Below are 27,536 nucleotides of genomic sequence, written 5' to 3'. Positions count from 1 at the left end.
CCTGATTGTTGTACGATAATGGAAGACCTTGTCACGAATAAATTTTATCTGCTTTTCGGTCAATCTTAGCCGTGTAATCTATTGCACCGCGGCTGTTCGCATTAAAAGAAACAGCCGGCAGAACATGTATTTTTCGATGTTTCTAGCCCCAATTCTTCGCCAAAAAAGTTTGCATGATGTACATGCACAAATCATAAACATTTTGCCTCATTATCCAAGTGCATTTACTTGCATTTATACCACAAAACAGCGAGGAACAGAGCTGTTTTTCTTAACATAAAAAGGATGGGAATGATGATCCGTTTCTTCGCACCGTTTTCCACGGTGGTAACGAGGCAGATGATACCGCAAAGTTTACAGATTAGGTGACGAAAACGGTGATAGAAAAGATTCCCGACGGAAGAAAGGCCAAACTCCGCCCACGTCGGCAAGAACGGGCGATCGCGTCCCTTGTGTCGGCGAGATTTGGGAAAGGTGCGAATATCTCTTCGCAACATACGAAAGGGTTAAAATGGTGCGGGAAAATGGCTAAAACAAATTGATGCTTTGGCTTGCTTGTGCAGTTGTCCAATCAAAAGAGAACAACAAAACAGCAGCAGAACAATCGGCAAAAGCATCCGGTGCCAAGTGCGGAACGCAGAATGCACAACAAAGGACAACAATCTGCTCAGGATGTAGGAACAATGGGGGAGGAGGGGTTTGCAGCGAGGAGGGCGTGGGCGCCAAGGTGTTTACTACGCGTTTATAATAGCAACCGAAAAGGGCGTTGTTGATGCAGCCAACAGTAGAAGAAAACGATCGCGAATTGGTGTTGTTTTGACGTAATTTGATAGACGGAAAACATGCTCAAGAATGTCGGAGTTTTGCGTTCAAAACGGCATGTTTTGATGTCGCATATTCCTGGGAATGGGCGGTCGAAAGTTTTTTTTCGATTTTTTCAACTACTCGAAAAAACCTCTGAAAGTATGCAATTTGAAATTTTTACATGAAATTTCAGAAGGCTGTATAACCCACCTACCATTGCTCTATATGATAGGGGCACGAAGGCTTCATAGCCCACAAACCACCCCATTCAGGTTTGTTCGCTATGAAGACTTGCAAAATTTCAAATTTGGCTTGTAGGGCTGTCTATTTAAAGTACCTTGATTTAAAACACCTTGGCCATTGACGACACCTCACTTTTCAAAACACCTTGGTCTTGGACGACACCTCTCTATTTAAACACCTTGGTTTTTGACGAAGCCTCTCTGTTTAAACACCTTGGTTTTTGACGACATCTTTCTATTTCAACACCTTGGTCATTGACGACACCTCTCTATCTAAAAACTTTGGTCTTTGACGCCATCGCTCTATCTAAAAACTTTGGTCTTTGATGCCATCTCTCTATCTAAACACCTTGGTCATTGACGACACCTCACTTTTCAAAACACCTTGGTTTTTGACGCCATCTCTTTATTTAAACACCTTGTGGACGGGCCACAAAGAAAATTTCGTCTTGCAGCAAAAGTGATATTGCTTTGGTGTTCCATTGATTTGGTGATTCCGCTGTGATTTCGGTGATAATTACGCTGTTCTGATTAATAGTTTGATACATTCTCGATAGACATTTGCATTATGGTAAAATTTGAAAATATCCCATCAATTAAATTACTCAGTGTGGATTTACAATTCCGCGTTAATTGCATCCTTCCTATGTGAGGTTACGTTCACAGAATGTTAGATATTTATGCTATCTCATCGTCTTACAGGCTCGGCGGTATGATTCCAGAACTACGATCTTTTCACCGGAAGGGCGACTGTATCAAGTAGAATATGCCATGGAAGCTATTTCACATGCCGGAACATCTTTAGGCATTTTGGCGAACGACGGAATTTTGTTGGCAGCCGAAAGGCGCAACACAAACAAACTACTGGATAACGTAGTTTTTTCGGAAAAAATCTACAAGCTGAATGAGTATGGTTTCAAAAATGGCTCATTACTTAAAATAAGATGATTAATGCAGCTTACGCATTAACTCATTATTATATCTATATATTTTTAATATTATGTTTTCTTTAACAGTGACATGGTTTGTTCTGTGGCCGGAATTACATCGGATGCAAATGTGCTGACTAACTTGCTTAGAGTTATCGCACAAAGATACCAACTCAACTACGGTGAAGCTATGCCTTGTGAACAACTTGTTTCACACCTGTGCGACGTAAAGCAGGCCTACACTCAATACGGCGGAAAGCGCCCTTTTGGAGTATCGATTCTGTACATGGGTTGGGATAAGCATTACGGATATCAGCTGTACCAATCCGATCCTAGCGGCAACTACGGCGGATGGAAAGCAACATGCATTGGCAACAATTCAGCGGTTCGTTTGGCTAAATGTGTAGATCGGATTTCAACCTTCAATACAAATCTTCTTTTATGACGAACAGGCTGCCGTTTCTGCATTGAAGCAAGAGTTAAGCGATAGTGATATCACTTTATCTCAGGCACAGGACTTAGCGGTGAAAGTCCTTTCAAAAACTCTTGACATGACCAAGCTTACATCTGAGAAGAGTAAGTATAAATGAAAATGGTAAATTAACGAAGATCATAAAATAAATTAAATTATTTTTCTTTCAGTTGAAATGGCTGCCTTGACAAGAGAAAATAATAAAACTATTATCAAAATTCTGTCAGGCAACGAAGTGGATTCTTTGATTGCCAAATACGAAAGAGCAGAAGCGGAGGCAGAAGCAGCCAAAAAAGAGAAATTGGGACAAAAGTTTTGAATAAATGGTCCTTTATGTATTTCCGTTGTGGTCTGTATTTAAAAACGGATGGAAAAGGCACCCAAGCCAATTCGTTTGTCAAATATAAGATCCTGAGATATTTTTTTTCCTCTGAGTACGTTCATTTCTTTGTGGGCGATAGTTAAGAAGATTATAACTAGCTAAAATATAGTAAGTAACAACACTTTACGCGCTCCGATGGCGTTGTTTGCTGCTGTATTATAATACTATTTTTTATTTACGCTCTACTATATACACCTGAACAAGGGTCTTTGAAATGAAACTTAAGTATTTGCGCTACATCGATTATCTTCTCGTTTCTTCCATGCTTGCTTAATGTGATAAACGGTTTCCTTATGATTGCTTCTCCACAATAATGAAACCAGTTTGCCAAGCGTAGGATTACCCTCGTTGCGATTCCAATCTGAGATGAAGTTGTAGATTTGCTGAAAACATAAGATTCTATAGTATGATTTAGTTATCGAACTAACGGTTTGCAAAGATATGTACCTCTGACAATGTTCGATTATCCTCCTCGAACGCATCAATCTGCCCTTTCGAATAGCCAAGTCTACGCGCAAAGCTTTTCCACTCATAGCCTAAATGACGGGCGACGATTTCTAACACTTCATTATCAATTTCGATGGAAGAATGCATCATGCGCATTATAGTATTCGATTGTTTTAATTTTGTCCAATTTACTTCTGCGGATTGGTTCTGCCTATTAGCAGTCTCAACGAAAAAGTTGTCCCCAATGTGCACATTGCGAGTATTTTTCACTTGAAATACATTTATTCCCCGTGAGTTTGATATTGCCGTATGCGGTGAGGAATGTGCATTATACTGTACATTATTCACAATTGAATTCACCAGCCCGATATTTTCGTTTGGTGTAGAAGGTAATATTTCCGAACTGTTCCCAGAAGCTGCATCATTATTTCTAATACTTATTATGTCCGATGTTTTAGCTGGTTCGCTCGCAGGCAATGCAGTCGCATCTTTGTCCAACTTGGATAGAGATTTTTTGCTCAATAAACTACCGATAAATTTATGGAATTTTACCATCTTGATCCTGTATTGTCTTTTAATTTTCTTTTAATTATAAGCGCCGGATAGACGAGTGCCGCGATCAAGGCGTTTTAAGCCTGCCACAGACCGCTAGCGGAGCTTGCGGCGCGGACGGAACGGTTCGCCGCGGATGAAGCGGCAACACATACCGGATGCGGTGCGTGCGGCGCGGCACGGCCGTTATAGCGTTGAACCTATTGATATAAACCAAGCAATGTTTACGAAAACACGAATTGTTAACGAAAACAAAATATTAAATTTCTATTAATTATCATATTATACTATACATATTATTATCAATAACATGATTCCATGATCACAATGCAAACACTCATTTTGTTTACATCCAACTGCCAAATCAAATCCACCGGATTTCGCCGCGGTTCGCCGCGTTTCGCCGCGTCAAAATGCAAACTTTTGCATTTGGCCGCAAGGTCCGCAAGGATCCGCACGCGCCGTCCGCGTGCGGTATGTGGTGCCCAGTACAATCCCATACATTCTATTCGTACGCGGCGAAACGTTCCGCACGCGCCGCTTGCAGTCTGTAGCAGGCTAAAAGTTTGCATTTTGACGCGGCGAAACGCGGCGAAGTCCGGTGGATTTGATTTGGCAGTTGGATGTAAACAAAATGAGTGTTTGCATTGTGATCATGGAATCATGTTATTGATAATAATATGTATAGAATAATATGATAAGTAATAGAAATGTAATATCTTGTTTTCGTTAACAATTCGTGTTTTCGTAAACATTGTTTGGTTTATATCGATAGGTTCAACGCTATAACGGCCGTGCCGCGCCGCACGCACCGCATCCGGTATAGCCTGCCACAAACCGCTAGCGGAGCTTGCGGCGCGGACGGAACGGTTCGCCGCGGATGAAGCGGCAACACATACCGGTTGCGGTGCGTGCGGCGCGGCACGGCCGTTATAGCGTTGAACCTATCGATATAAACCAAACAATGTTTACGAAAACACGAATTGTTAACGAAAACAAAATATTAAATTTCTATTAATTATCATATTATACTATACATATTATTATCAATAACATGATTCCATGATCACAATGCAAACACTCATTTTGTTTACATCCAACTGCCAAATCAAATCCACCGGATTTCGCCGCGTTTCGCCGCGTCAAAATGCAAACTTTTGCATTTAGCCTGCCACAGACTGCAAGCGGCGCGTGCGGAACGTTTCGCCGCGTACGAATAGAATGTATGGGATTGTACTGGGCAACACATACCGCATGCGGACGGCGCGTGCGGATCCTTGCGGACCTTGCGGCCAAATGCAAAAGTTTGCATTTTGACGCGGCGAAACGCGGCGAAATCCGGTGGATTTGATTTGGCAGTTGGATGTAAACAAAATGAGTGTTTGCATTGTGATCATGGAATCATGTTATTGATAATAATATGTATAGTATAATATGATAATTAATAGAAATTTAATATTTTGTTTTCGTTAACAATTCGTGTTTTCGTAAACATTGTTTGGTTTATATCGATAGGTTCAACGCTATAACGGCCGTGCCGCGCCGCACGCACCGCAACCGGTATGTGTTGCCGCTTCATCCGCGGCGAACCGTTCCGTCCGCGCCGCAAGCTCCGCTTGCGGTTTGTGGCAGGCTTTTGGCCGCAAGGTCCGCAAGGATCCGCACGCGCCGTCCGCATGCGGTATGTGTTGCCCAGTACAATCCCATACATTCTATTCGTACGCGGCGAAACGTTCCGCACGCGCCGCTTGCAGTCTGTGGCAGGCTTATGTGTTGCCGCTTCATCCGCGGCGAACCGTTCCGTCCGCGCCGCAAGCTCCGCTTGCGGTCTGTGGCAGGCTTTAATCCCTGGCCCCGTAGCCCCGGCTATTCAGAATCTTCGTATCAACAAACGCACGCTAATCAGGATATTTTAATCGCAGCGAAATGGCGGAAGTTCAATATTCCGAAGATCTTTTCATTTCTCAAAATGATCCTGATTGTGAAAGAATAGTAAACGTAGAAAATAACTTTAAATATACCGGATTGCCTTCGGAGAATGAATTACCGGCGTTGAAAATTATGAATAATGAAATTAATAACTGTGAAAATGCTGATATATCCTTGTTTCGCGAATCCAATGGCATCCAATCATCGTGCGGAAACGGACACCAAGAAGGCCAAGAAACAGATGGTAAGTAAGTAGTACATAGATATGAGAAGTAAATAATATTAATATTTCTTTTAGTTGCACGAGAAGAGCGACTATCTCATCTGCCTTTTGCCCGTATTAAACAACTCATGAAAGTGGACTGCGAAATCAGTATAATCAGTGCTGAGGCTATTTTTGTTGTCACAAAAGCCACCGAACTCTTTATTCAAACATTAGCGAAAGATGCATGCAGTTATACAATGGATTCCAAAAAAAAAAACATCTCTAAGGCCGATATCGAAAAGACAATTGGTAGCACCCTCTCGCTGAAATTTCTAGAAGGAATGATGAATTTGTAAAAATATAAAGGATGAAAAGCACAGTAAACTCTCAACAGCCAAGACAAATTGCAAGGAATAAAAGTTGTGTGCATTTATCTCGAAAGCTTAGTCATTTCCTAATTTTTTGTTTGATATACCACAAATGAAGTTAAATTTCACTGGTAACGTATGACTGAATAGAAGTTTCATGTATATTTGATCGTATGTTCGCGCATTCCGTAAAATTACTATTTTATTACGTACATTACGATTTTACTAGATGGACTATTTTCCCGGACATTCATCTGATGAGTTTCTTGCAAGTCTACCAGTTCCTTATCCGCTACAAATGATGAAATAAATTAAATGAATGGTTAAGTCTTACAATATGATGCTATTTTTATTTTGAAGGTTTGTTACCTAATCAACATTTATTTCTAACAGAAGATAGTTACGTTTCTTCTTCTGTTTCATGGTGATGGTCAATGATTCTATGTCGAACTGCTGCCAGGAGAGATTTCATTTGTTCATACTTTCCGGTGGAATCAGGTAAATTCTCAAAATGAATTACATCACTCACTCCTTGTGAAAATGCCACACCGTTGGGAAGTGTTTTATAAGGTGTAGAGGTTTTTAAGATGGGTGTACCAAGCGATATCTGTGTTGCTTCAGATCTAGTTGATTCGTCCATGTATGGAACCTTGCAGATTTCTTTTACATTAACTGTCGCTCCTATTTTGACATTCGTCAGAGTCTCAGCTAAATTCAGCGTAGGTATAATGGTTGGTAAATCATTCAGTATCTTTTGATCATCGCTTACTGTACTATCTTGTTGATCATTATCGTCTTCTGATGGAGTAAGCAAATTGTGAACATTTAGCTCTTTCATAAGAAGCTTCTGGTACTGCTGGAGAGCATCCAAGGTCGGTGACATAGTTCGTTTAATCGGAATTTGCGTAGGAGACTGCAAAAAAAAAATTAATATGCTTTTTGATTTACTAATTTAATTAAGTACTTACATCTAGAGAAAACGTTGGGCATGATTCTTCAGCAAGTAGGACACTATTGTTTACGTTTGTCGTATTTCTTACACTATCAGTGTCGTCCGACAATTGCCCGTCTTCCTGCTCCTTAAGCAACTGTTTTTCTTTACAACTGCTATCCCCGTAAGCTGCATCCATGTGAACTTGTGCTTGTTCTTGCAAAAGATTAGATTTAAGTTCTGTCGTCGACAATTTCAATTTCTTCCTTCGATAACCTTGAACTAATGTTCCTTGAAGTTGTTGAGCCATCCGATTTCGACTCATTTCGTTGGAGTAGGCGGGTACTTGGTGAAACTTTGAGTCATCGAACATGTCTGGCGGAGGTGGCTCGTTGAACCCGGGGAATGCAATTATTCTACGAGCGTCAAATTTCAAGCGACTATTATCCAGCTCACCGTCACTTTCATCCGAGTGTTGCACCACTTCACCATTTGAATCGAAGAGCTGCAATCCAGAATATGTAACTTTGGCCTCTTCGAGCCATCCGGGCGGGTAGCCCAACATTCTCATACGGTAGATGTGAAAAGGCAAATCTCTGCTTCCAAGCCCCAGAGCCTCTCGTAAATGGTCACTCAACTGCCCGGGTATAATGTGGCCAAACTTTTGCTCCAAATCTGCATGGTAGCGATCGTTTTTCTTTTGAAATATTTCTTTTTGGTGTCGAATCCTCGTGTAGTTGCGAGGCTCCTTGCAATCTTTTAATCCATGATCTCCTTCGCAATTCCAACAACTTTGTCTAGTTCTCGGTATTCTGGAAACAGCCTTCGTTGATATATCGGGTGTTTGGCCGTCAAAAACTTTGTTCATTCCTTTCTTATAACTGGGTATCGGTCCATCGTTTTGTTTGTTCTTCATAGGCGTTGAATCGATGACAAATAGGGATGCTTCTCTTTCTGGAGCAAGTGTCTGGTTGACTACGCAAAATTCAAGAGTTTCATCATCGACCGATTGCCGAACTAGTACCTTTTGCATTGGCAGATAAGCATTAAACACATCCATCAGTGCTGCAGTGCAAGGCTCCTTTAAAATTATCTTATCGAAGAATTTGATGCTCAACAAAAGAGATTCCGAGAACCTTTCATCCTTAGATTCAGGTGTATCGATTTCCAACATTTGATTTGATGTGCTACAAGAGTCATCTTGAACGAATTTGTCTTCTTTTTCTTCGTCATTGCAATCGACTGCATTAAAATCACATTTTGTAGACATCATTCTGCAATTAAATTACGAATACATATAATGTAGTGAAGCCTCCCTGTCTGTGAAGCAATAGATGACTAGATCAATGATAATTTATCGAATATTACATACTTATTTGCAGATGTTCCTATCTCCTGATCGAATCACTTCTTTCCGTAGTAGTCGTATCAACGTATAGTGGCGGCACTTGAGGGTTCTCGATGGCGTTCCACACACAAATACAAATATTTTTGATGTATTTTGCTTAAGTGTGTAGTGTAAACCCTATAGAGACGAGTCGCAACCGGTTGTGAAACGCTGTAGACCAAGCAAGGTACTTTAAAAAGACAGGTAGCTTTATCCAGAACAAATCCTCGATCGTATTTTAGAAAAAACTTCAGAGTTTGACATTCACGGGATGGTGGGATGTTTACTTCGGTAACGCTCTTTTCGGAGCTGTTTTCGCTTTTCTGTGGTATTACGACAGTTCAAATTCACGAAAAGTGGCACGAAAGTTAAAGTTTATGCAAATATTCTCAAAATTCTTCCTAGTGTTATCGGTCCGTAGGTCTTGCCACCCAGCCTAGAACAAGAGCTAGCTAGCGTTCCTGGACCGTGCTCACTCGCTGTAAAACACAACTCGGTCGCTCGAATGATCTTAAATAGAGAGATGAATCATTTAAACATCCGAAAAAGAGTGAAATCAGGTACTTTCCTTGATAAAACCACCAAACTTGCCCATATCTTCTTCTTCTTCTTCTTGAAACTCACGTGGTTTTGTTGATAAAAGCGCCCTGCTATGAATGTCAAACAAATTCAAAATGGTGACCTGTCAAAGTGGTTAAGAAGCTACCTGTCTTTTTAAAGTACCTTGAGACCAAGGTACTTTAAAAAGACAGGTAGCATCTTAACCGCTTTGACAGGTCACCATTTTCAATTTGTTTGACATTCATAGCAGGGCGCTTTTTATCAACAAAACCACGTGAGTTTCAAGAAGAAGAAGAAGAAGATGTGGGCAAGTTTGGTGGTTTTATCAGGGAAAGTACCTGATTTCACTCTTTTTCGAATGTTTAAATGATTCATCTCTCTATTTAAGATCATTCGAGCGACCGAGTTGTGTTTTACAGCGAGTGAGCACGGTCCAGGAACGCTAGCTAGCTCTTGTTCTAGGCTGGGTGGCAAGACCTACGGACCGATAACACTAGGAAGAATTTTGAGAATATTTGCATAAACTTTAACTTTCGTGCCACTTTTCGTGAATTTTAACTGTCGTAATACCACAGAAAAGCGAAAACAGCTCCGAAAAGAGCGTTCTCGAAGTAAACATCCCACCATCCCGTGAATGTCAAACTCTGAAGTTTTTTCTAAAATAAAATCGGGGATTTGTTCTGGATAAAGCTACCTGTCTTTTTAAAGTACCTTGCTGTAGACTTAAGGGCGAATGCACGCACACCACTGCACGATATGCCTCGCGACAATGCATTCGACGCATGCTTTCACGCACACTCAAAAATCGGATTCCTCTATAGGCCTCTCTATTCAGAGGTTATAAGGGGTTCTGTGAACGAACGGATTTCTGAGCAGAAAATGTTTCGGTTCGTGATAAAAAAAAAGTAATGTGAATGTAAAATGTAAAATTGCTGCCCTGCCATGGCCCACCCTCATCGAGGGTCGCACGGATCGGATTTCCACTGAAAACATCCTACACCTACTCAACTGTATCAACCATAGATATACGTAGGCTTCCGCCTATTGATTAAGATAATCCGCATTGTGCCAAGTGTTGCAGTCGTCGTGTTCCGGCTCCTGGAGCATCTCGGGTAAATTTCAATATCATTGAGACAAAATGGAGAACATTTCAAAATCTACAGTATCTCGACAATTCCAGTTGCTCATGTGGTTTACCGACGGTTATGTGCTAACTTCGCGGTTTCCCAGAACCAGCATTTTCCGATGCGTGCCGAACGAGTTCTTACTAGGTCCGACAGGATAGCTAATTCAATATTTCCAAGAACCAGCCGGGGGCTCCTTATCACACAATTGAATTTGCAGGTAAGGTACACCCGTATATGAAACACTTCTACACAATACTACAAACAAATTTAACAGGAAATAACTCGCGCTTTAACCTGATTTCTAACCATTTACGATTGATTCGATGCCTTGTTGGTTGTTGGTAGCTCGAGAAATGGGTGAACAGTTGTAGCTTTAAATGCAAGTACAGTTTAACATAATTTAAAAATTGGCCAAAAAAGAATTTTCTCTCTAAAAAGCTAGATGTTATAATATTGCATGATTCACAGCGGGAAAGCTACACTAAAACCTCCACTTTATTAAATATCAATCCAAATATAGTGGCTAGGGTCATCCAACGATTCAAATACGAGGGTTGTGTAGCACATTTGCTTAGAAATAGTCGACCCTCGGGCTGCACAGATCGATCAGCGAATAGCAGTCAAAATGGTAATGGACGCCGAGCCGGAGATAAGTGCCCAAACTATGCCACACTACTCAACGAAAGACATGCAAGGATTATTCGAAAATTCGACTGCAAGGCGTACAATTAAAACAGGAAGCCACTCATTGATCGCCAGGGCCGCTTAGAATTTGCAAAAAAATATGTTAAACTAACTGTGGGAAAATGTGTTTTTACTTCGGCAAGTAAATTGATTTTAAAAAAATTGGCGGCCAGCCAATTGGTTTCCAGATTTTAGCCTGTAATGTTCTTCACTACCGTACCTATCTCTTACGGAATTAATAATAACTAATTAAGAATTTATAATCATTGAAGTTTGTTAAAAATCGGTCTCTTCTATTTCAGTTTTCAAATAACAACCAACACAGCCATTCCGATTTCCAAGTTTAGTCCGCTACATGACTGCACCTATGGCGTTCTACAATCGTACGGTTGTTATCAAGGGGGCGTTGGTATTCAGTTTTCTGTTAATTCTTCTCAATCTCCTCAACTCCAAACTGGATCTCACCTCGCGGAACGTAGCCGGACGTGTTAGGTAATGACGGAATGGGATTATAGCCATATTAACTGAAACTATTATATTCTATTTTCATGGAACAACACACAGCACCCCGTTTTGGCCAAAAAGAATTCACACTAGTAGAGAGAGGTTCGCACCAGCTGTAACGCATCATGCTGCTGAAAAAGTAAACGTTTCAACGCTCATTGAAAGCGAGCAAACTTTAGGGACTAGTCGAGGTTCATTGCAAAATGTGCCGAAACCGTCGGATCAATCATTAGTGGCTGCGAGCAACACAACAGAAGCAACACACAATAACTCTTCTGAAACACAAAACTCTACTTTGTTGCTCCAAGCGGAGCAATTTGACGAGATGCCATACGCACCAGAAATCGAATCTAAATCGCCAGTGATAGATATCAGTGAAATACGCGGATCCAATAACACAATAGTGATTGATCCCGAGTCTGGTAGTAATAAGGCACACAATAATTCCAATAACGTTTACGCCAGTAGTCATAATAACGGAAGTACAAGTACGGACACTATCACTTCAAAAGTCTCTCCATCAGTATTGAAAGTACTGAATGCAAGCAAAAGCACTCCAAAGAACCGTAGGGAAAACGCAACTCGTGCGAAAACTCTTCCTGTTACAACATATGAAATAACTAAACAGCCGATTGGGAAAAACTCTGTTTCTGCTGCTGGTTCCTACAAGGATGAAGAGCATGGTTTGCAAGGGTTAGTTGATAAGTTCGCCATCAATATTTGTCCTCCGATTCCTCCAAATCTTGGTAAATAGTGATTATCTCTTTTTTACGTTGTTTAGCTGAAAAATTCATTCTTTTTTTCAACCACAGAGGGGCCAATCAATATAGATACCACTTACGAACCGCTTAACATGATAGAAGATCGATACAGAAACAAACTACAGCCCGGTGGACAGTATACACCACCCGATTGCACGGCGCGAAATCGAGTGGCAATTATTGTTCCATATCGTGATAGAGAGCATCATTTACCGATTTTTCTTAAGAATCTACATCAGTTTCTCATGAAACAACAGCTCGACTATGGTATTTACATCGTTGAGCAAACGGCTGGCTCATCCTTTAACAGAGCTGCGCTTATGAATATCGGCTTTACTGAGGCTATGAAACAACGAAATTGGGAATGCCTGGTTTTCCACGATATCGATCTGTTGCCAATGGATGATCGTAACCTCTATACTTGTCCTGATCAACCACGCCACATGTCAGTGGCGGTAGATACGTTTGGTTTTAAGCTGCCTTACAACACAATCTTCGGTGGTGTCTCTGCAATGACCGAGAAACAATTTCGTACGGTGAACGGATTTTCCAACTCCTTTTGGGGCTGGGGAGGTGAAGACGACGATATGTCAAACAGGTGCGTCTGATTATAATGTATTCGGTCGGTTTCCAATCTGGTCTGTCCGTTTACGCAATCTTTTTATTCATTCGTAGATTAAAACATTTTGGCTTCCACATTGCACGTTATCCTGTTAATATAGCACGGTACACAATGCTGAATCATAAAAAGGAGAAAGCGAATCCTAAAAGGTAATTGTAATTTGTATGTGCAACTAACGAAGACTCAGAAACTATTGTTTTGCTCGATTCCAGGTTCGAGAAATTAGTAAACGGTCCAAAGCGTTATGACAGTGATGGGTTAAATTCGCTACATTATCAACTTTTAAACCTCATAAAGAAGCCTCTTTATACATGGATTCACACAGAGATCACACCAGATGTAAGTTTATGGCAATTATCATGTTTCTCCAGAAATATAGATCAAGCTATTAATTTGCCTCAAATCTACAGAGCAGCTGATGATTATCATTTCTAGCGGAATGGCTAGGATAAAAGGAGATATCATCCATAAGCTCTCAACAATGTGAAAAACCCCTTCAAAGTGACGACACTAACGACGTACAGCACACAAGCAAACTTCAATGAACAAACCAAATGTATTTCTTTAGCATATTTTTTGCTATCGCATGCCGTGCCGTGTTCGTTAGCGGTTTCAGTTTTTTTAACTTATAAGTGTCATGTAAAAACTTTCCACGACATCACAGTTAGACATACAAGGAAAAGGAATCGCTTCGGGTTATCTAGACACAATTTTTCAGTTAATAGAAGAGAATGAAAGTTAATAGTTATTCCTAGCTATTAATAGCTTAGTAATAGCTCCTATAGGCAGAGTTATTTATTTAGGAAACAACCAATCGCTTAGAACTGTTTTGAATCCACTCGATTAACGGCGCCTTGCTTTAATTTAACCAAGCCCGTTCACCTTCGTTTTGTGATAATGCGAGTATCAATTTCTTAAAATATTACATCAGCTCGAGTAGCAAGCAATATCGAATACTATATTACAGATAATTCTATGGGGATTGGAAGCTGTTTCTTGTAAGATCAAAAGATTCATAATCGATCAAAAACTGTATCTTTAAACTATCACAGGAAAAACAAACATTGCTGCATGAGCATTTGAAAGGAGATTTAAGAGAAGAAAGTTAAACTAGACTGGATTACCAAAATAGAACGAAAACGAATCTTACCAGAATCTGGACAGGCGTGTTGAACGATCCACAATAAATTGGAGAAAGCTTTACTTATCGCTACTCAAACACACGACCCGATTAAACCTGTTAAGCCAAAGTACAGTAATTCGTAACCGGAAGCACAAAAATGGTAATATAGTAATCATAGGATAGGGTGACGTTTTTTTGTTCCGTCCGAGTGAAACACTTTTAACTTAATATTTAGCTTAATAATTTAGCTAATAAGCTCAAATGTTAAGTGTCCATTCGAGGATTTCTCGACACAACTTCAATAGTTTCGAATTCCTTCTAGGCATTCTTCAGGGGGTTCTTTTGATAAAACATTGAAACAAATTTATTATTTTTGTGTAAAAAACGAATTGTAGAGATCCTTTATTGTCACATATTAACGGAAATCAATGGTTACTTCTTAAGGCGAGGATTGATTCTAACACAGAATTCTTAAAAATAGGTTCGTTACGGGTTATTTGCCACTGATATTTTGGAATTAGTTTTTTTTTATATAACGATTGTTGTTTATTTAGATAACAATGTCAACCAAATTGTAAAAATATGTTATTGGCTATTCGGCTATTGTGAAGCAATTAAAAATACTTTAAAGATTTTTTTTGTGAAGCAGAAGACAGATCTTTTAGAATATACATGCTAATCAAAGCTAGAAACAAAATGAAGCCGATTGAACATTATTGTTTAAATGTATAAATAGATAAAGGTCTACAGTTAGGGAAAGATACATTCTTATAGAAAAATACTTCGGTACACTATTGTGACTGTGACTGCAAATCTGTAATATGTGAACAATAATGAATCGAATAAGTTGAGTGAGATGAGATCTGTTGAGTTTTGAGTTTTGTATGTAAATATTTGTTAAACCGTTTGATTTTTCCTTCATAAATGCGTTGATACAGAGATAAAAATCAAGATAAAGCGCCTATAGACTTTTTCTAAAGTAGGTGATTTAATGACTATAGACGATGTTCAAAAAATTTTCAATAAAGCTATGTTCAATTAAAAAATTGAAATTTGAAATTTAGAAAAAAAACCTGAGAGCCATTTTGTACACATTTCTGCATCATAGGAAACATTAATTACGTTGAGAATAGTTTCTCAGCAATTTGGGAGGTGTTTAAAGGGATCTACCTCTAGCCAGATAGCTCTTCCAAACCTAATAGCTTTCCTTGTAGTGATTAATTTAGTGCGAAAGCAGTATCAGTTACTCAATGTTTTTTGAAGACTATTCTGCATATACTAGTGGAAAATGTTCTAGCACACTTCCAGGTAAGTACGAATTCCTTTCGTTTCGAGGACAAGAAATAGGTCACTGATCACACCTATGGTTATGGTAAACAGCCAGGGAAAGTAGGCAAAAGTTTTGTTACACATAACTTGTTAGATGTATCCCGTTCAGTATCTGATCCCGTTCAGCGTGCTTGCGGAATGCGCATTCCCCAAAACGGTACTCGATCAAAACACTAACTAACGCCTTAGAATCTTAAATACAAAGTTAAAATCTTTTGTGATAACATCGCATTGTTCTTCTCCTCGTAACATTTAAGTGTTTTTACATTTTTGATTTAACATTTTTTATTTTTATCATTATTTTGAATGGAGGAAAAAAGTTGAAATTGTTAAAAACATGAACAATTCACCAACCACTTATCCAGTTTCGCTAAATTGAGCTCAAACAGTCTCTTCTCTTGGTTTATCGTTTTGTGAACCTCCCTCCATGGCCCATTTCAAATCACTCATGCGTCATTCAAGATCTAAATTTTAATCCAACAAATGGAATGCTAACATGTTCAATAAACAAACAACCATGCTTTTTCTTCCATTCATACGTTTCTGTACAAAGCTGCTTTAAAGGGTAATGTCAATTGCAGGTGACGTGAGAATAAGGTGCATTAGTTATCACCTTAAATTCGGAACAAGTACATTGAGAAATGGATTGTGTTGTATAATAATAAAAAACTTGATCTTGATAATCAGCAGTAGCCGTGTTAGTTAATGGAATAAAATGTAAATAAATGACGCGCTCATGAATATATGGTATAACATTTTGGTTAAAGCGACTCTCTGTTGGCAGTGAAGGTATTAGCATTCTGAGATATTTAATTTTATGAAAACCTAAAATATAAATGCAATTACAAAGAATTGTAAAGTATCTCTTATATATACAATTACTAACTTTTCCCCCTCGATACACACATAAGTGAAGTTAATGATTTTTTTACATATATGAGAACGGCCGCTCCGTATTTGATGCTAGTAATGATTCGGATTTTTTATTCTGAATTTCAGTTCATCATAGCTTGAATACTCGTGTTTGTTCCAACAGCTATGTATAGTGGGAATCACTTAAAATCGTCCCATATATTTTAATCATCGACGAATCGAATATTTTAATACTGACCGACTTTGAGTCAGCTTTTAGAAGAAAGACCAATCGTGAAAATAAAACGTCAGTTTTATCAACATATATACAAAAGATATTTTCCTTATAGGCTTTCCTTTGTCCACTTATAACTCAAGAACCGCAGAATCAACTTAACATCAAATTTTGTATACACAGGTTTTTGGGACCGGGGAATGCTATAGGTTAGAGTCCCCTCAGCCCTCGGGAAAGGAGGGCTCCCATACAAATCTTTGCAGCCGTTCATGGATTCAGCGCCTACTTGGATGAATTTAAAGCCATTTTTTTTATGATGGCTCAGGAGGTTGATTATGAATTTTATAAGAAATCAGTACACTCAGTATTTTGCATCCTTTTTTCATCAGCTGGGCTACGTCACGTTGATTTTTCATGTGTTTCTCATGAACATGTTCATGTGCAACACAACCTTAGTAACCTGGCATTGCACACTTATCAGTTGATGGACAAACAAAAAAACAAATAAACCTCAACACAAAAAAACAACATTTAATATGCCGCGGCCACTTCTTTTTCAGTGAGGCATGATCACAATGAAGCATGATACGGGCAATACAAAATATGTCGAGATTTCTAGTACATACATAAATAGTAACAGAGCCCTTTTTCTCAGTAGCGTGTAATGAAGACGCTCGTTTGATACTAAAACCAACTTTCCTCATATAGATAGGATATAGATACAATTACTTTATAAATGAAAGGAACGGTAAAACGCTATCAACTTTGACCAATTAAAGATAAAACTGTCCCGGTAGATTTATGGTATTGCTCTTTTCCGCAGGGCCAGTGCCAGGGCAAAATTTTAAAATGTAAATTAAGGTATTTCGGAGGGGGGAGAGTATTAAGCACTAGAATTTTAGTTATAATTTTAGAACTGTTTTTCACTTAAACTTTAGGCCCTGTGTAAAAGCGCAAAAATTTGAGGACAAAATGGGGTTTGGCCGTTTCAAATATCTCACTGACCGAGTCACACACCGTTTCAAAGTTTTTCGTGATAACAAGCGGCTTCTTTGGCTCGCGTGGACTCTGGCCCATCTCGAGGTCTTGCGCCCGACCATATGGAACAAGGTGGTGTTAAGCGGGGGGAGTTAAGTGTCGACTAGCAAACGCGACGGCTGTGCCTCCAACCGGATCCCGGAATTGTTTCGTGTTTGTTGACGGTATAGTTGTAAAATCTCATATTCGCGGATGTACTATATTTCTCATCTCATCTAAACAAATGTGTGCTACACCTGAAACTATATTGCGGAACTTGGGAGTTGTTTCGGAGCGAATTGTGCGGTGTGTTATGTATTTTCCTTGCGACAGATCCATGAAAATGATATATAGCGAACATATCTATGATTTTGCAAAGGTTGTTTCAAACTCGGTTCGATTTAACAAGGATAAGGCGAAGAAATAATTGCGTAATGCACGTGAAAGCGGACTTCTGTCGATCGGACGATTCATTGTGCGCGTTTTACGGGGGGATCTTATGATCATCAAGACCCTATGTGTTGGTTTGATGTCGTTCTCTTTGGGACATTGGAAATCAGGGTTCAGATTGAGTAATTCTTGTCAGCCTATGGTTCCGGAGTCTACGGCCCCTGGGAGGCAAATAATCCTGTAAAGCACCCAGGGGATGAGAGTGAGGGACACGGGGTCGGGATAAAATATCCAAATAAATTCCTGGCCCGTTCCGACTGAATGTTAAAAAGAATGGTTCCGGAGTCCTGTAAGGTCATCGCTCTGTTCATGTTAAATAGCTGGCGCTTGAATCAAAGAGCTCCAGGAGGAAAGATTCTCATCATTGAAGTGTGCTTAAAAATCGTAATTGCTAGCATTACTTAAGTTTTTGAAACATTTGCTAATGGGAAGCCTACTTGCATTTTGTAGTAAAATGTAACGTCGCTCATCCTGATCTTTCGCATCCAACGTTCTTTATCGCAACGAAATTATCACATTTGTAATGAAACGTTGCAGTAAATATCACTGCAGATTGAGCATGCGATTCTTTCCCAAAAAAGAAAACAACCATAGCTGTATAGTAAATAACAGCATTATTGATGAACGGTGTCTACCACGCTTGAGAGCTGTCTATAATTAAGATGCGTCGAAACGAGGTGGTCGCTTCATGGAAAGCCTACGTGTCTTTAGATGTGAATTCTATTGGTATCTTTTAGTTTAGTGAAATTATTGCCGGTTTTAAGCAGAATGATTTCTTATGCCTCTTCTCGACTTACGATATTTTTTTCTTATAAAGAAAGCGTTTTGCAAACTGCAAACTTTGCAAACTTGCAGTGTTTTGCAAACTTGTTGAATGCAAAACGCCTCGTTATGCAAACGCTTCGGCACGTGTGAGAGATTGGAGCGATCTCGAGACTACCGAAATCCATAAGAAACTAAATTAATGTTAACGTTCAGATACTGATTTGTAACAACAGGGACAAATGAAGGTTATCGTTCACGATTGATCATGGTACAGCAATAGTGTGGGCAAGCGAACGACTACGTGTAGACTCAACCGCATTTTATATTAAAACAACTCCAATGGATTACCAATACTCGCGATGTTCTGGCTCTTAAAATTGATAACAGCGTTCAATCAATTGTGACCGAGTCATGATTCCCTATCGGTTCGAATCTATAAAAAGTACGTTGGCAATTGATTTATTGTAAGCGATAGCGCCTGTTGCACATAAATGTTTTATGCTCAATCAAAGGTTATCATTTTTACTCAAGCGCTTAAGCATAGATTGGTGATTGAAGCTAAGGAGGAAGAAATAGTCATGAACATTGTTATAATTACCATTGCATTGCCCAACGTTTGCTTGTAGGATTTCTCACTGTCTCTATTTATTTCGATATGTTTTGTCAACTATGTATTGTCCACTCAACATTATCCACTAAATAAAAAGAGTATAAAACAAATGCTCGCATTTATATGTCCAAATCCAATTTGCATTCCAAACCCCAATTGACTGTTTAGGAAATAAGAAAATGGTACACGAATGTGTCCGTTTGAAGGATGTTATTCCACGCGGTAACCAACAAGTTTGCTCCGGATGCCATCGGTTATCACCGTAAGTCATCAAGCAAACTTAAAATAACCTTTGGAATGGACGTCTATAATCTTTGAGATTAACCATCTTTAACTTATGTTTTTTGTCTAAATCGCATAAAAATTAAAGACGCTTTCTGTTTCTAGTGCAATTGTGTTATATCACGATTAAATTGGCGATTTGATTACCAATTTTATGAACCGTCAGGGATTTCAAAGCATAAATAGTTTCACAAAACGAGCAAAATAATGAATTTCTTTGAAATATTTTGCACGAACTTGTTAGTCTGGAAGGCTTATGGGAATGGTTATGGGAGACCCTTTTATTCCATCATTCAACAAAATTTATTCTTTTGATATTATTTTTTTATTTTGTATTTTTCTTGAATCAATATTTCCCCTGAGGTGTGTTTTTAAAAATCAAACTGTGTCGTTTAAAGTCATTTAAAAGCAACAACAAGTATACGATTTGGGAATTTCGCCCTAATTCAATTAGTGTATTGGCTAGTGGCGGATTCAAGAACGGCTATTTTACTAAATCACTAAAATGAGCGCAATCTAGACGATTTTCGGAAAATATCAATGCACCATAATGTTCGAAAAAATTAGCCCAATGTAAACGCAAGGTTGCAAGCATCGAAGATCATCGTATCAAAGTACTGCTTGATTCATATTACGAATGATATATCTCTTCTTATGAATCGAAAATGTTTTATTTCTTGTCATTCGATCGATTATTTTGCATGGAAAACAGAGCCCTTTCACGGGATGACTCGCATGCGACACGGGATGCGATTTAGAAACCCATGCTAATGCCGATCTTTTCAAGGGTTCACTCTTTGTTCTTTTTCAGCCTTTTCATTGCGAACGTTTCACATAAAATTACGGCTTTCTCTTAAAAGATTCGATTTTAGTGGCCGCTTTTAGTTTACTTTATTTGTCTATTATTTGGCTCTCAATTTCAACTGATAGGTTTGCTATAGTTTTACCAGCTAACGTTTGTATTAAGAATTAAATATATCTGATAATCATTGTTAAATTATTAAGAAAAAATAAAACAAACCACTGAGTTTATTGATTTCTTTTAAAAGTTATAATCAACAAATTCTCTACCATCCTGAGCCATCTTAAAAAATGATGAGCTCTAAATTCATTTCTTTCATTCCCTGTCTCTTATGATCAAATCATAGCAGAAAAGGATTTTTCATACAAACTTTGCTAGATCCAAGTAGGCGCTGAATCAATGGAAGGTTGCAAAAGATTTGTATGGGAGCACCCCTTTCCTGAGGGCTGAGGGGGCTGATTCCCCGGTCCCAAAAAAAAGAAAATAATAGGGAAGCTGATATATAGTGGATGACAATTGGTCTTTCCAAACAAACAATTTTTAAATTGTTCTATTTAATTGGTAAATGGTGTAAGATTCGTACACGACTCCTTTGTTACCTTTGTTGGTCTCTCCAAAGGGTTCTTTGCAAACGCAGAAATTTTAACGCGATTTACAATACTATTTTCTGTCGGATTGGCAAACTAAAATGTTGTCGACCAACTAATTGAATGGTATACAGTTTCAGTGAACGTATATTAGCGTTTCTAGTTGTTGCACCCTTTGCGTAAAACTATAAGGTATAGGCATTCGATCATAAATATCAGATGCAGGTGATCATTTCAATTTGATTCTTGTTAATTCCAAATATCCATCCAAGATTGCTCAATTCCCAGTAAATCTGCATTTTAGTGTCATTTGTATTTCAAATACTTTCGTTTGTGCTTGTTTTTTTTAGGTAAAACACCACTTAAATCTTTTCAGCCCTCACTGCGGTAATGATTGGATAGATAATCTATTTTGAAGCATTTAAGCCAAGCATTACAATCAAAATGCAACTATTTAGTGCACAATTGGTCATAGCCGGACTACGTCGGACTAACCATGTCCGGCTTTGGGCTTCTAGCAGGCATGGCTATTCAAGCCAAGTCGAGTACAAACCTATACGATCAGTACTGGTCGCTAATCGAGGAGAAATTGCGATTCGTGTATTTCGAGCTTGTACGGAGCTCGGTATTCGATCGGTGGCCATTTATTCGGAGCAGGACAAAATGCACATGCATCGGCAGAAAGCGGACGAATCTTACCTGGTTGGAAAAGGGTTGGCTCCAGTTGAAGCGTACTTAAATATTCCAGAAATTATCCGTGTGTGTAAAGAAAATGACGTAGACGCTGTACATCCTGGGTAGGTCCGTTAGTATATATCAATAGAGTGTTAACCTCTAGCCGATTAACTATAAACTATATTTCTTCCATTTTTACTATTTTCTTCAAGTTATGGATTTTTATCGGAACGATCAGATTTCGCACAGTCCGTCATTGATGCTGGGTTACGTTTCATTGGACCCTCTCCAAAAGTTGTGCAGCAGATGGGTGATAAAGTGGCTGCTCGACAAGCAGCAATTGCAGCGGGCGTTCCAATCGTGCCAGGAACCGATGGCCCCGTAACGACAAAAGAAGAAGCGCTAGAGTTCTGCCAGAAACACGGCCTTCCCGTAATCTTCAAGGCCGCGTATGGTGGCGGCGGGCGCGGAATGCGTGTCGTGCGCAAAATGAGCGAGGTTGAGGACAACTTTATGCGTGCGAGCTCAGAAGCCAAGGCAGCATTTGGGAATGGTGCCATGTTCATCGAGAAGTTCATCGAACGTCCTCGCCACATCGAGGTGCAACTACTCGGTGATAAAGCCGGCAACGTAGTACATTTGTATGAACGCGACTGTTCGGTCCAGCGTCGCCACCAGAAGGTGGTGGAAATTGCTCCTGCGCCTCGATTGCCGATTGAGGTGCGCGATAAGATGACGGAATATGCAGTGCGTCTAGCACGCCATGTGGGTTATGAAAATGCTGGAACTGTCGAATTCCTAGCTGACGAATCTGGCAACTTCTACTTCATTGAGGTAAACGCACGACTTCAGGTTGAGCATACCGTGACTGAGGAAATTACGGGTATAGATCTAGTTCAGTCGCAAATTCGCGTTGCCGAGGGAATGACCCTGCCAGAGCTGGGTTACACTCAGGAAAACATAAAACCGCAAGGATATGCGATTCAGTGCCGTGTTACTACGGAAGATCCTGCTAACGACTTCCAGCCTAACACCGGTCGCTTGGAGGTGTTTCGTTCTGGAGAGGGCATGGGCATTCGATTGGATAGTGCGTCCGCCTATGCCGGAGCTATAATCTCGCCATACTATGACTCACTGCTGGTGAAGGTTATATCACACGCTTCTGATCTTCAAGCGTCCGCGTCGAAAATGAATCGCGCTCTACGTGAATTCCGCATCCGAGGTGTTAAAACGAACATTCCTTTCCTACTAAACGTACTGGAGAATCAAAAGTTCCTGAACGGCGTGCTGGACACGTATTTCATAGATGAACATCCGCAACTTTTCCGTTTTGCTAAATCGAAAAACCGTGCCCAAAAGCTGCTTAACTATCTAGGTGAAGTTTTAGTGAATGGCCCAACAACCCCACTCGCTACGAAGCTAAAGCCTGCCGAAGTTGACCCTCATGTACCACAGCTGCCTTTGGGTAAGTTTCTAAAAGACCATCTTTTAATATCAACCTGTTTCTTCTTTAGTCAAAAGTCACTAAAGACCATGAACGACGATTGTTTTTAATATCGTGTGTTGCTTTTCAAGAGAGACAGCAAGAGCTGTTGCGTATAGAGTATGCAAGTTTTGTTCGATGTGTATTTTATCGTCCAATTTCATTTTCAATTATCCTCTCTCTCTCTCTCTTTTTCTGTGTAATGGCTTTTGCGGCGTTATGTGTGTTTATTAACTATTTGTTTTCGGAACAAACAATACCGCAACCTTCGATGTTCCGTTTGACGACAACTATTACAACGACTAATGCACTGCGATTGGTAAACTGCTTAAAAACGAACGGCACAACAAAAAAATACAACAAAAAATGACAACAAATCTTGTCGTGTCTACATTCTCGTTTGTCTAAACCTCTATGATAGATCTCTCCCCGAAGGCACTAGCAGAAGAGGAAGAGGGTAAAAGAAAAGGTACATTATCTCTTAATACGTATGGTATGCTTTCAAAATGCTACTCCTGTAAGGTGATCTACCGGCCCCACCTTAATACTTCGCACCCATTTTCATAGTACATCAACAATTTGCCAACATTTTCTACATTTTATAACATTTCCCTCACAACATTTTAAGAGCTTGAAATTTGAAAAGCTTTTAAGGAGCTTGAAACTTAGAAATGGCTATTGCAAAATGATTATTTTTCATTACATTCCGGTAACATACTTTCATATTTATGCATTTATTCTTTATCATTATTTCCAGCTGCGTGTCACATATACCACGTAGCTTGATCGTTTCGATTGACCACGTGGCGTCAATTATTGCTGAATATAGCCATTTAATTTCTACATGGAATAATTGCTCTAACTTTAAACGAAAAACCGTTAATTGCCTTACAGAAAACAAACAATCAAAACATTTGAATACAATATCAATACTGTAACAGCCATACTTGGGAACGTTTTCAATCACTACGGTATTTCTGAAGCATTTTAAATCTTATTTTTCATTACTCTTCAGATCGTGTGCAGATTGTACATTTTAAGAGGTATAGTTTGTGAATTTTGCTCAAATTTTCTATAATGAAATTTCCCGATTTCATTTCTAACGCTAGACGCATGACAAATATAATATTTAGAAAGTTCTGAATGCACGATCTAACTACATTTTACACAGACAACTTATATTAGTGTTACCCTTCTTCTACTGCTACTATGCTTGTTCTACATTGTGTTACACACCTTATTGTATGAAAACTTTAAAAAGTACACTTACATTACTCTTGCATACGCCGCATGCTAGGTTTTTATATCTTACTGCTTTTGCTTTTTATTCGCCTAGCCTGAAAACATGCATATAAAATAGAAAATAACGTTTGCATTAAAAAAAAATAAATAATTATTTAAAAAACTAAGACAATTAAGGTCTGTAAGGAAGGGAAGTTTATCGATATACTTGCAAACAAATTTGAAACCTTTATGAGTTGAACTGTAAACGAGATGGCGAAAATAGTTCTGTTAAAAGTGATAAAATCACCTTCCAAATGCAGTTTAAATAATTTATCTTTTTTAATGCATACGTTAGTTTCAAAGATGATTGTTTTTCAGAACCCATAGTTAATCGTATACAAACAGTTACAGAACCACCACGGGGTTTGAAACAAATCCTGCAAGAACAAGGTCCGATAGGGTTTGCCAAAGCTGTCCGGGCACAGAAAAACCTGCTTCTCATGGATACAACATTCCGAGATGCACATCAATCACTCCTGGCAACGCGCGTGCGCACGCACGATCTTCTGAAGATCTCACCATTCGTGGCGCACAAGTTCAGCAATCTATACTCGTTGGAGAACTGGGGCGGTGCGACTTTCGATGTGGCTCTTCGATTCTTACACGAGTGCCCCTGGGAGCGGTTGGAGGAAATGCGCAAACAGATTCCTAATATTCCGTTTCAAATGCTGTTGCGCGGTGCTAACGCTGTCGGCTATACCAACTATCCCGATAACGTGGTGTTCAAGTTTTGTGAACTTTCAGTATGTAATATGAAAGAAGAAGCGTTAAAGAATCGGCCAACAATCGTCTTACCGTTGCAGGTACAATGCGGTATGGATATTTTCCGGGTGTTCGATTCACTCAACTATTTGCCCAACTTGATTCTCGGAATGGAAGCAGCAGGAAATGCTGGTGGTGTCGTCGAGGCGGCTATTTCCTACACAGGGGACGTCAGTGATCAAAAGAAAACGAAGTATGATCTGAAGTATTACACAAACCTAGCGGATGAGCTAGTCAAAGCCGGAACGCATGTGTTGTGTATCAAAGATATGGCGGGATTGTTGAAACCTCAGGCGGCCCGGTATGTTTCTTATTTCGTTATGAAACATATGCTAATGTATTTCACTATTTTTGTAGCTTACTCATCACGGCGATACGTGACAAGCATCCAGATATCCCCATACATATTCACACACATGATACCTCTGGCGCAGGAGTCGCTTCGATGTTGGCATGCGCGGAAGCTGGAGCAGATGTGGTGGATGTGGCGATAGATTCCATGTCCGGCATGACATCGCAACCTAGCATGGGTGCTATTGTAGCATCTTTGCAAGGTACCAATCTGGACACTGGGTTAGCTTTGCAGGACATTAGCCAATATTCGGCGTACTGGGAGCAAACTCGCACCCTATACGCACCGTTCGAGTGCACAACCACTATGAAGTCTGGGAATGCTGACGTATACATGAACGAAATTCCGGGTGGACAGTACACCAATCTACAGTTCCAAGCATACTCGCTAGGATTGGGTGACTTTTTCGAGGACGTTAAAAAGGCGTATCGTGAAGCAAATCTTCTGTTAGGTGATATTATCAAAGTGACCCCATCATCCAAAGTAGTCGGTGATCTGGCCCAGTTTATGGTGCAAAACCACCTTTCCGCCGACCAGGTTCTGGATCGGGCGGAAGAATTGTCTTTCCCGAAATCGGTTGTAGAGTTCTTGCAGGGTGCCATCGGTACACCACATGGTGGTTTTCCCGAGCCACTGCGCTCGCGCGTCCTGAAGGACATGCCGCGGATTGAAGGACGTCCTGGTGCCCAATTGGCTCCGCTCGACTTTGATGCACTAAAAAGCACACTCCAAGAATCCCATCCAGATGTCCGGGATCGCGATGTGATGTCGGCTGCGCTCTACCCTCAAGTAACAAACGACTTCCTCAACTTCCGCGATAGTTTCGGTCCCGTCGACAAACTTAACACCCGCGTGTTCCTGACGGGTCCGAAGGTTGGAGAAGAATTTGAAGTGTCCATCGAGAAGGGTAAAACACTTGGTTTCAAAACACTTGCCATGGCCGAAGACCTGACGACTAACGGCGAACGGGAAGTATTCTTCGAATTGAATGGCCAACTCCGATCTGTGCTGATCCGCGACAAAGAGGCCGTAAAGGAACTTCACATTCATCCCAAGGCTGCGAAGGGAAATAAGAACGAAGTTGGCGCTCCGATGCCTGGTTCCGTAATTGGTAAGTAACATCCAACAAACGAACGTGGACAAAACAAACTCACCTGCAATACCTTCTTTTGCTTTACAGAAATTAAAGTTAAAGTTGGTGATCATGTGGAAAAGGGCCAACCATTGGTTGTGCTATCGGCCATGAAGATGGAGATGGTCGTTCAAGCGCCACGAGCGGGTGTGGTGAAAACATTGGACATCAGCAACGGCATGAAACTGGAGGGCGAGGATCTCTTACTGACACTCGAGTAACAGTTGGCAAAACATGATACCAATGGTGCAAATAACGTAGCTTCAAGCGCATCGCAAGTATCTGTTTAAGATGATATGTGCGACGATGGCAAACGGTCGTGAAATCCTCAATTTCAACTAATCTTTAGTAATTTTCTGTTAATTTTTTTCTTACGTTTCTACGATGTTTTGTTTTTTCTTTGGGTTTATTTGATTTTCATTTGGTTTGGTTTGGGAAAGGAATTAAATATTATATTTCAACAAAAATGCTTTACCAATAGTGATAATGCAAAGTCAACTTATGGTACCGCAGCTGATGTAATCCAAATAAAGGCGCCTTGTTAAGATTGTTTTTCAATTGATCCGTTTTAATGTGCTGGGACAATAAACTTATTTTTTAGTACAACAATCGCGACAATGAGCATTTCATGATGCTCATTTGCTGTCAACAACAATGAGCATTTCATACTTGTACGCCTAGCAAATAGACGATCTGTTCACCAGGTAGAACAACAAAAACGAGGTAAACCATCCTTGTTCTTGCAACACACAATGCCAATACCAACAATAACAGTACCTTCTCTATGAATCTGAGCAAAACGTCTTGAAATTCTAAGGGAAAAATAATCAAATCATGAATTTCTGTTCATAATTTGGCGAACAACACATTTTATAGCCGTTAGTAGGTG

General features: G+C 39.8%; 6 protein-coding genes across 9 annotated transcripts; 4 read left to right on the top strand and 2 right to left on the bottom strand.

Annotated features, from left to right (window-relative positions):
* Window positions 1-1,456: 1,456 nt before the first annotated feature.
* On the top strand, window positions 1,457-2,881 carry LOC125958397 (proteasome subunit alpha type-4). The gene is made up of 5 exons (XM_049691693.1): window positions 1,457-1,617; window positions 1,749-1,954; window positions 2,063-2,360; window positions 2,428-2,551; window positions 2,618-2,881. Exons 1-5 carry the CDS (start codon window positions 1,615-1,617, stop codon window positions 2,764-2,766), a joined length of 780 nt encoding a protein of 259 aa, XP_049547650.1. The 5' UTR covers window positions 1,457-1,614; the 3' UTR covers window positions 2,767-2,881.
* A 137-nt stretch (window positions 2,882-3,018) lies between these two features.
* Window positions 3,019-3,872, bottom strand: LOC125958398 (protein immune deficiency). Of its 2 annotated transcripts, none has more exons than XM_049691695.1 (2): window positions 3,277-3,872; window positions 3,019-3,228 (listed from the first exon to the last, which is right to left on the bottom strand). In XM_049691695.1, exons 1-2 carry the CDS (start codon window positions 3,829-3,831, stop codon window positions 3,169-3,171), a joined length of 615 nt encoding a protein of 204 aa, XP_049547652.1. In that variant the 5' UTR covers window positions 3,832-3,872; the 3' UTR covers window positions 3,019-3,168. The 2 variants fall into 2 exon arrangements, with proteins under 2 accessions (XP_049547652.1, XP_049547651.1); XM_049691694.1 differs by having other exon boundaries at window positions 3,019-3,212.
* Window positions 3,873-5,501: 1,629 nt separating this feature from the next.
* Window positions 5,502-6,666, top strand: LOC125953266 (DNA polymerase epsilon subunit 4). The gene is made up of 2 exons (XM_049682720.1): window positions 5,502-6,001; window positions 6,056-6,666. Exons 1-2 carry the CDS (start codon window positions 5,755-5,757, stop codon window positions 6,316-6,318), a joined length of 510 nt encoding a protein of 169 aa, XP_049538677.1. The 5' UTR covers window positions 5,502-5,754; the 3' UTR covers window positions 6,319-6,666.
* On the bottom strand, window positions 6,127-8,821 carry LOC125953265 (zinc finger CCHC domain-containing protein 8 homolog). Its single transcript, XM_049682718.1, has 4 exons — window positions 8,634-8,821; window positions 7,299-8,535; window positions 6,700-7,243; window positions 6,127-6,622 (listed from the first exon to the last, which is right to left on the bottom strand). Exons 2-3 carry the CDS (start codon window positions 8,532-8,534, stop codon window positions 6,731-6,733), a joined length of 1,749 nt encoding a protein of 582 aa, XP_049538675.1. The 5' UTR covers window position 8,535; window positions 8,634-8,821; the 3' UTR covers window positions 6,127-6,622; window positions 6,700-6,730.
* A 1,118-nt stretch (window positions 8,822-9,939) lies between these two features.
* Window positions 9,940-15,088, top strand: LOC125957631 (beta-1,4-galactosyltransferase 1-like). Its single transcript, XM_049690476.1, has 8 exons — window positions 9,940-10,321; window positions 10,390-10,553; window positions 11,323-11,512; window positions 11,585-12,270; window positions 12,337-12,883; window positions 12,961-13,056; window positions 13,120-13,246; window positions 13,318-15,088. The coding sequence occupies exons 3-8, from the start codon at window positions 11,376-11,378 to the stop codon at window positions 13,324-13,326; spliced, it is 1,602 nt and encodes a 533-aa protein (XP_049546433.1). The 5' UTR covers window positions 9,940-10,321; window positions 10,390-10,553; window positions 11,323-11,375; the 3' UTR covers window positions 13,327-15,088.
* Window positions 15,089-17,491: 2,403 nt separating this feature from the next.
* On the top strand, window positions 17,492-27,205 carry LOC125954743 (pyruvate carboxylase, mitochondrial). Of its 3 annotated transcripts, none has more exons than XM_049685277.1 (8): window positions 17,492-17,648; window positions 21,310-21,756; window positions 21,847-23,099; window positions 23,539-23,586; window positions 24,747-25,144; window positions 25,205-25,464; window positions 25,521-26,626; window positions 26,696-27,205. In XM_049685277.1, exons 2-8 carry the CDS (start codon window positions 21,404-21,406, stop codon window positions 26,866-26,868), a joined length of 3,591 nt encoding a protein of 1,196 aa, XP_049541234.1. In that variant the 5' UTR covers window positions 17,492-17,648; window positions 21,310-21,403; the 3' UTR covers window positions 26,869-27,205. The 3 variants fall into 3 exon arrangements, with proteins under 3 accessions (XP_049541234.1, XP_049541236.1, XP_049541235.1); XM_049685278.1 differs by having other exon boundaries at window positions 17,643-17,769; XM_049685279.1 differs by lacking the exon at window positions 23,539-23,586.
* The last annotated feature ends 331 nt before the right edge of the window (window positions 27,206-27,536 follow it).

The sequence above is a fragment of the Anopheles darlingi genome, chromosome 3, assembly GCF_943734745.1.
Source record: "Anopheles darlingi chromosome 3, idAnoDarlMG_H_01, whole genome shotgun sequence".
NCBI classification, from domain to species: domain Eukaryota; kingdom Metazoa; phylum Arthropoda; class Insecta; order Diptera; family Culicidae; genus Anopheles; species Anopheles darlingi.
This window is presented reverse-complemented; position numbering and strand designations above follow the sequence as displayed.

Bases quoted from the DNA above. Each gene is read 5' to 3' on its own strand.
- LOC125958397 (XM_049691693.1), top strand. The intron at 1,955-2,062 runs GTATGGTTTCAA...TTTCTTTAACAG, and splicing joins AAAATCTACAAGCTGAATGA to TGACATGGTTTGTTCTGTGG. The intron at 2,552-2,617 runs GTAAGTATAAAT...TTTTTCTTTCAG, and splicing joins CAAGCTTACATCTGAGAAGA to TTGAAATGGCTGCCTTGACA.
- LOC125958398 (XM_049691694.1), bottom strand. From the start codon at position 3,831: ATGGTAAAATTCCATAAATTTATCGGTAGTTTATTGAGCAAAAAATCT. The intron at 3,213-3,276 runs GTACATATCTTT...TTATGTTTTCAG, and splicing joins ATAATCGAACATTGTCAGAG to CAAATCTACAACTTCATCTC.
- LOC125953266 (XM_049682720.1), top strand. From the start codon at position 5,755: ATGGCGGAAGTTCAATATTCCGAAGATCTTTTCATTTCTCAAAATGAT. The intron at 6,002-6,055 runs GTAAGTAAGTAG...TATTTCTTTTAG, and splicing joins AGAAGGCCAAGAAACAGATG to TTGCACGAGAAGAGCGACTA.
- LOC125953265 (XM_049682718.1), bottom strand. From the start codon at position 8,534: ATGATGTCTACAAAATGTGATTTTAATGCAGTCGATTGCAATGACGAA. The intron at 7,244-7,298 runs GTAAGTACTTAA...TTTTTTTTGCAG, and splicing joins GCCCAACGTTTTCTCTAGAT to TCTCCTACGCAAATTCCGAT.
- LOC125957631 (XM_049690476.1), top strand. From the start codon at position 11,376: ATGACTGCACCTATGGCGTTCTACAATCGTACGGTTGTTATCAAGGGG. The intron at 11,513-11,584 runs GTAATGACGGAA...AACAACACACAG, and splicing joins AACGTAGCCGGACGTGTTAG to CACCCCGTTTTGGCCAAAAA. The intron at 12,884-12,960 runs GTGCGTCTGATT...ATTCATTCGTAG, and splicing joins GACGACGATATGTCAAACAG to ATTAAAACATTTTGGCTTCC.
- LOC125954743 (XM_049685277.1), top strand. From the start codon at position 21,404: ATGCAACTATTTAGTGCACAATTGGTCATAGCCGGACTACGTCGGACT. The intron at 21,757-21,846 runs GTAGGTCCGTTA...ATTTTCTTCAAG, and splicing joins GTAGACGCTGTACATCCTGG to TTATGGATTTTTATCGGAAC. The intron at 23,100-23,538 runs GTAAGTTTCTAA...CCTCTATGATAG, and splicing joins TGTACCACAGCTGCCTTTGG to ATCTCTCCCCGAAGGCACTA.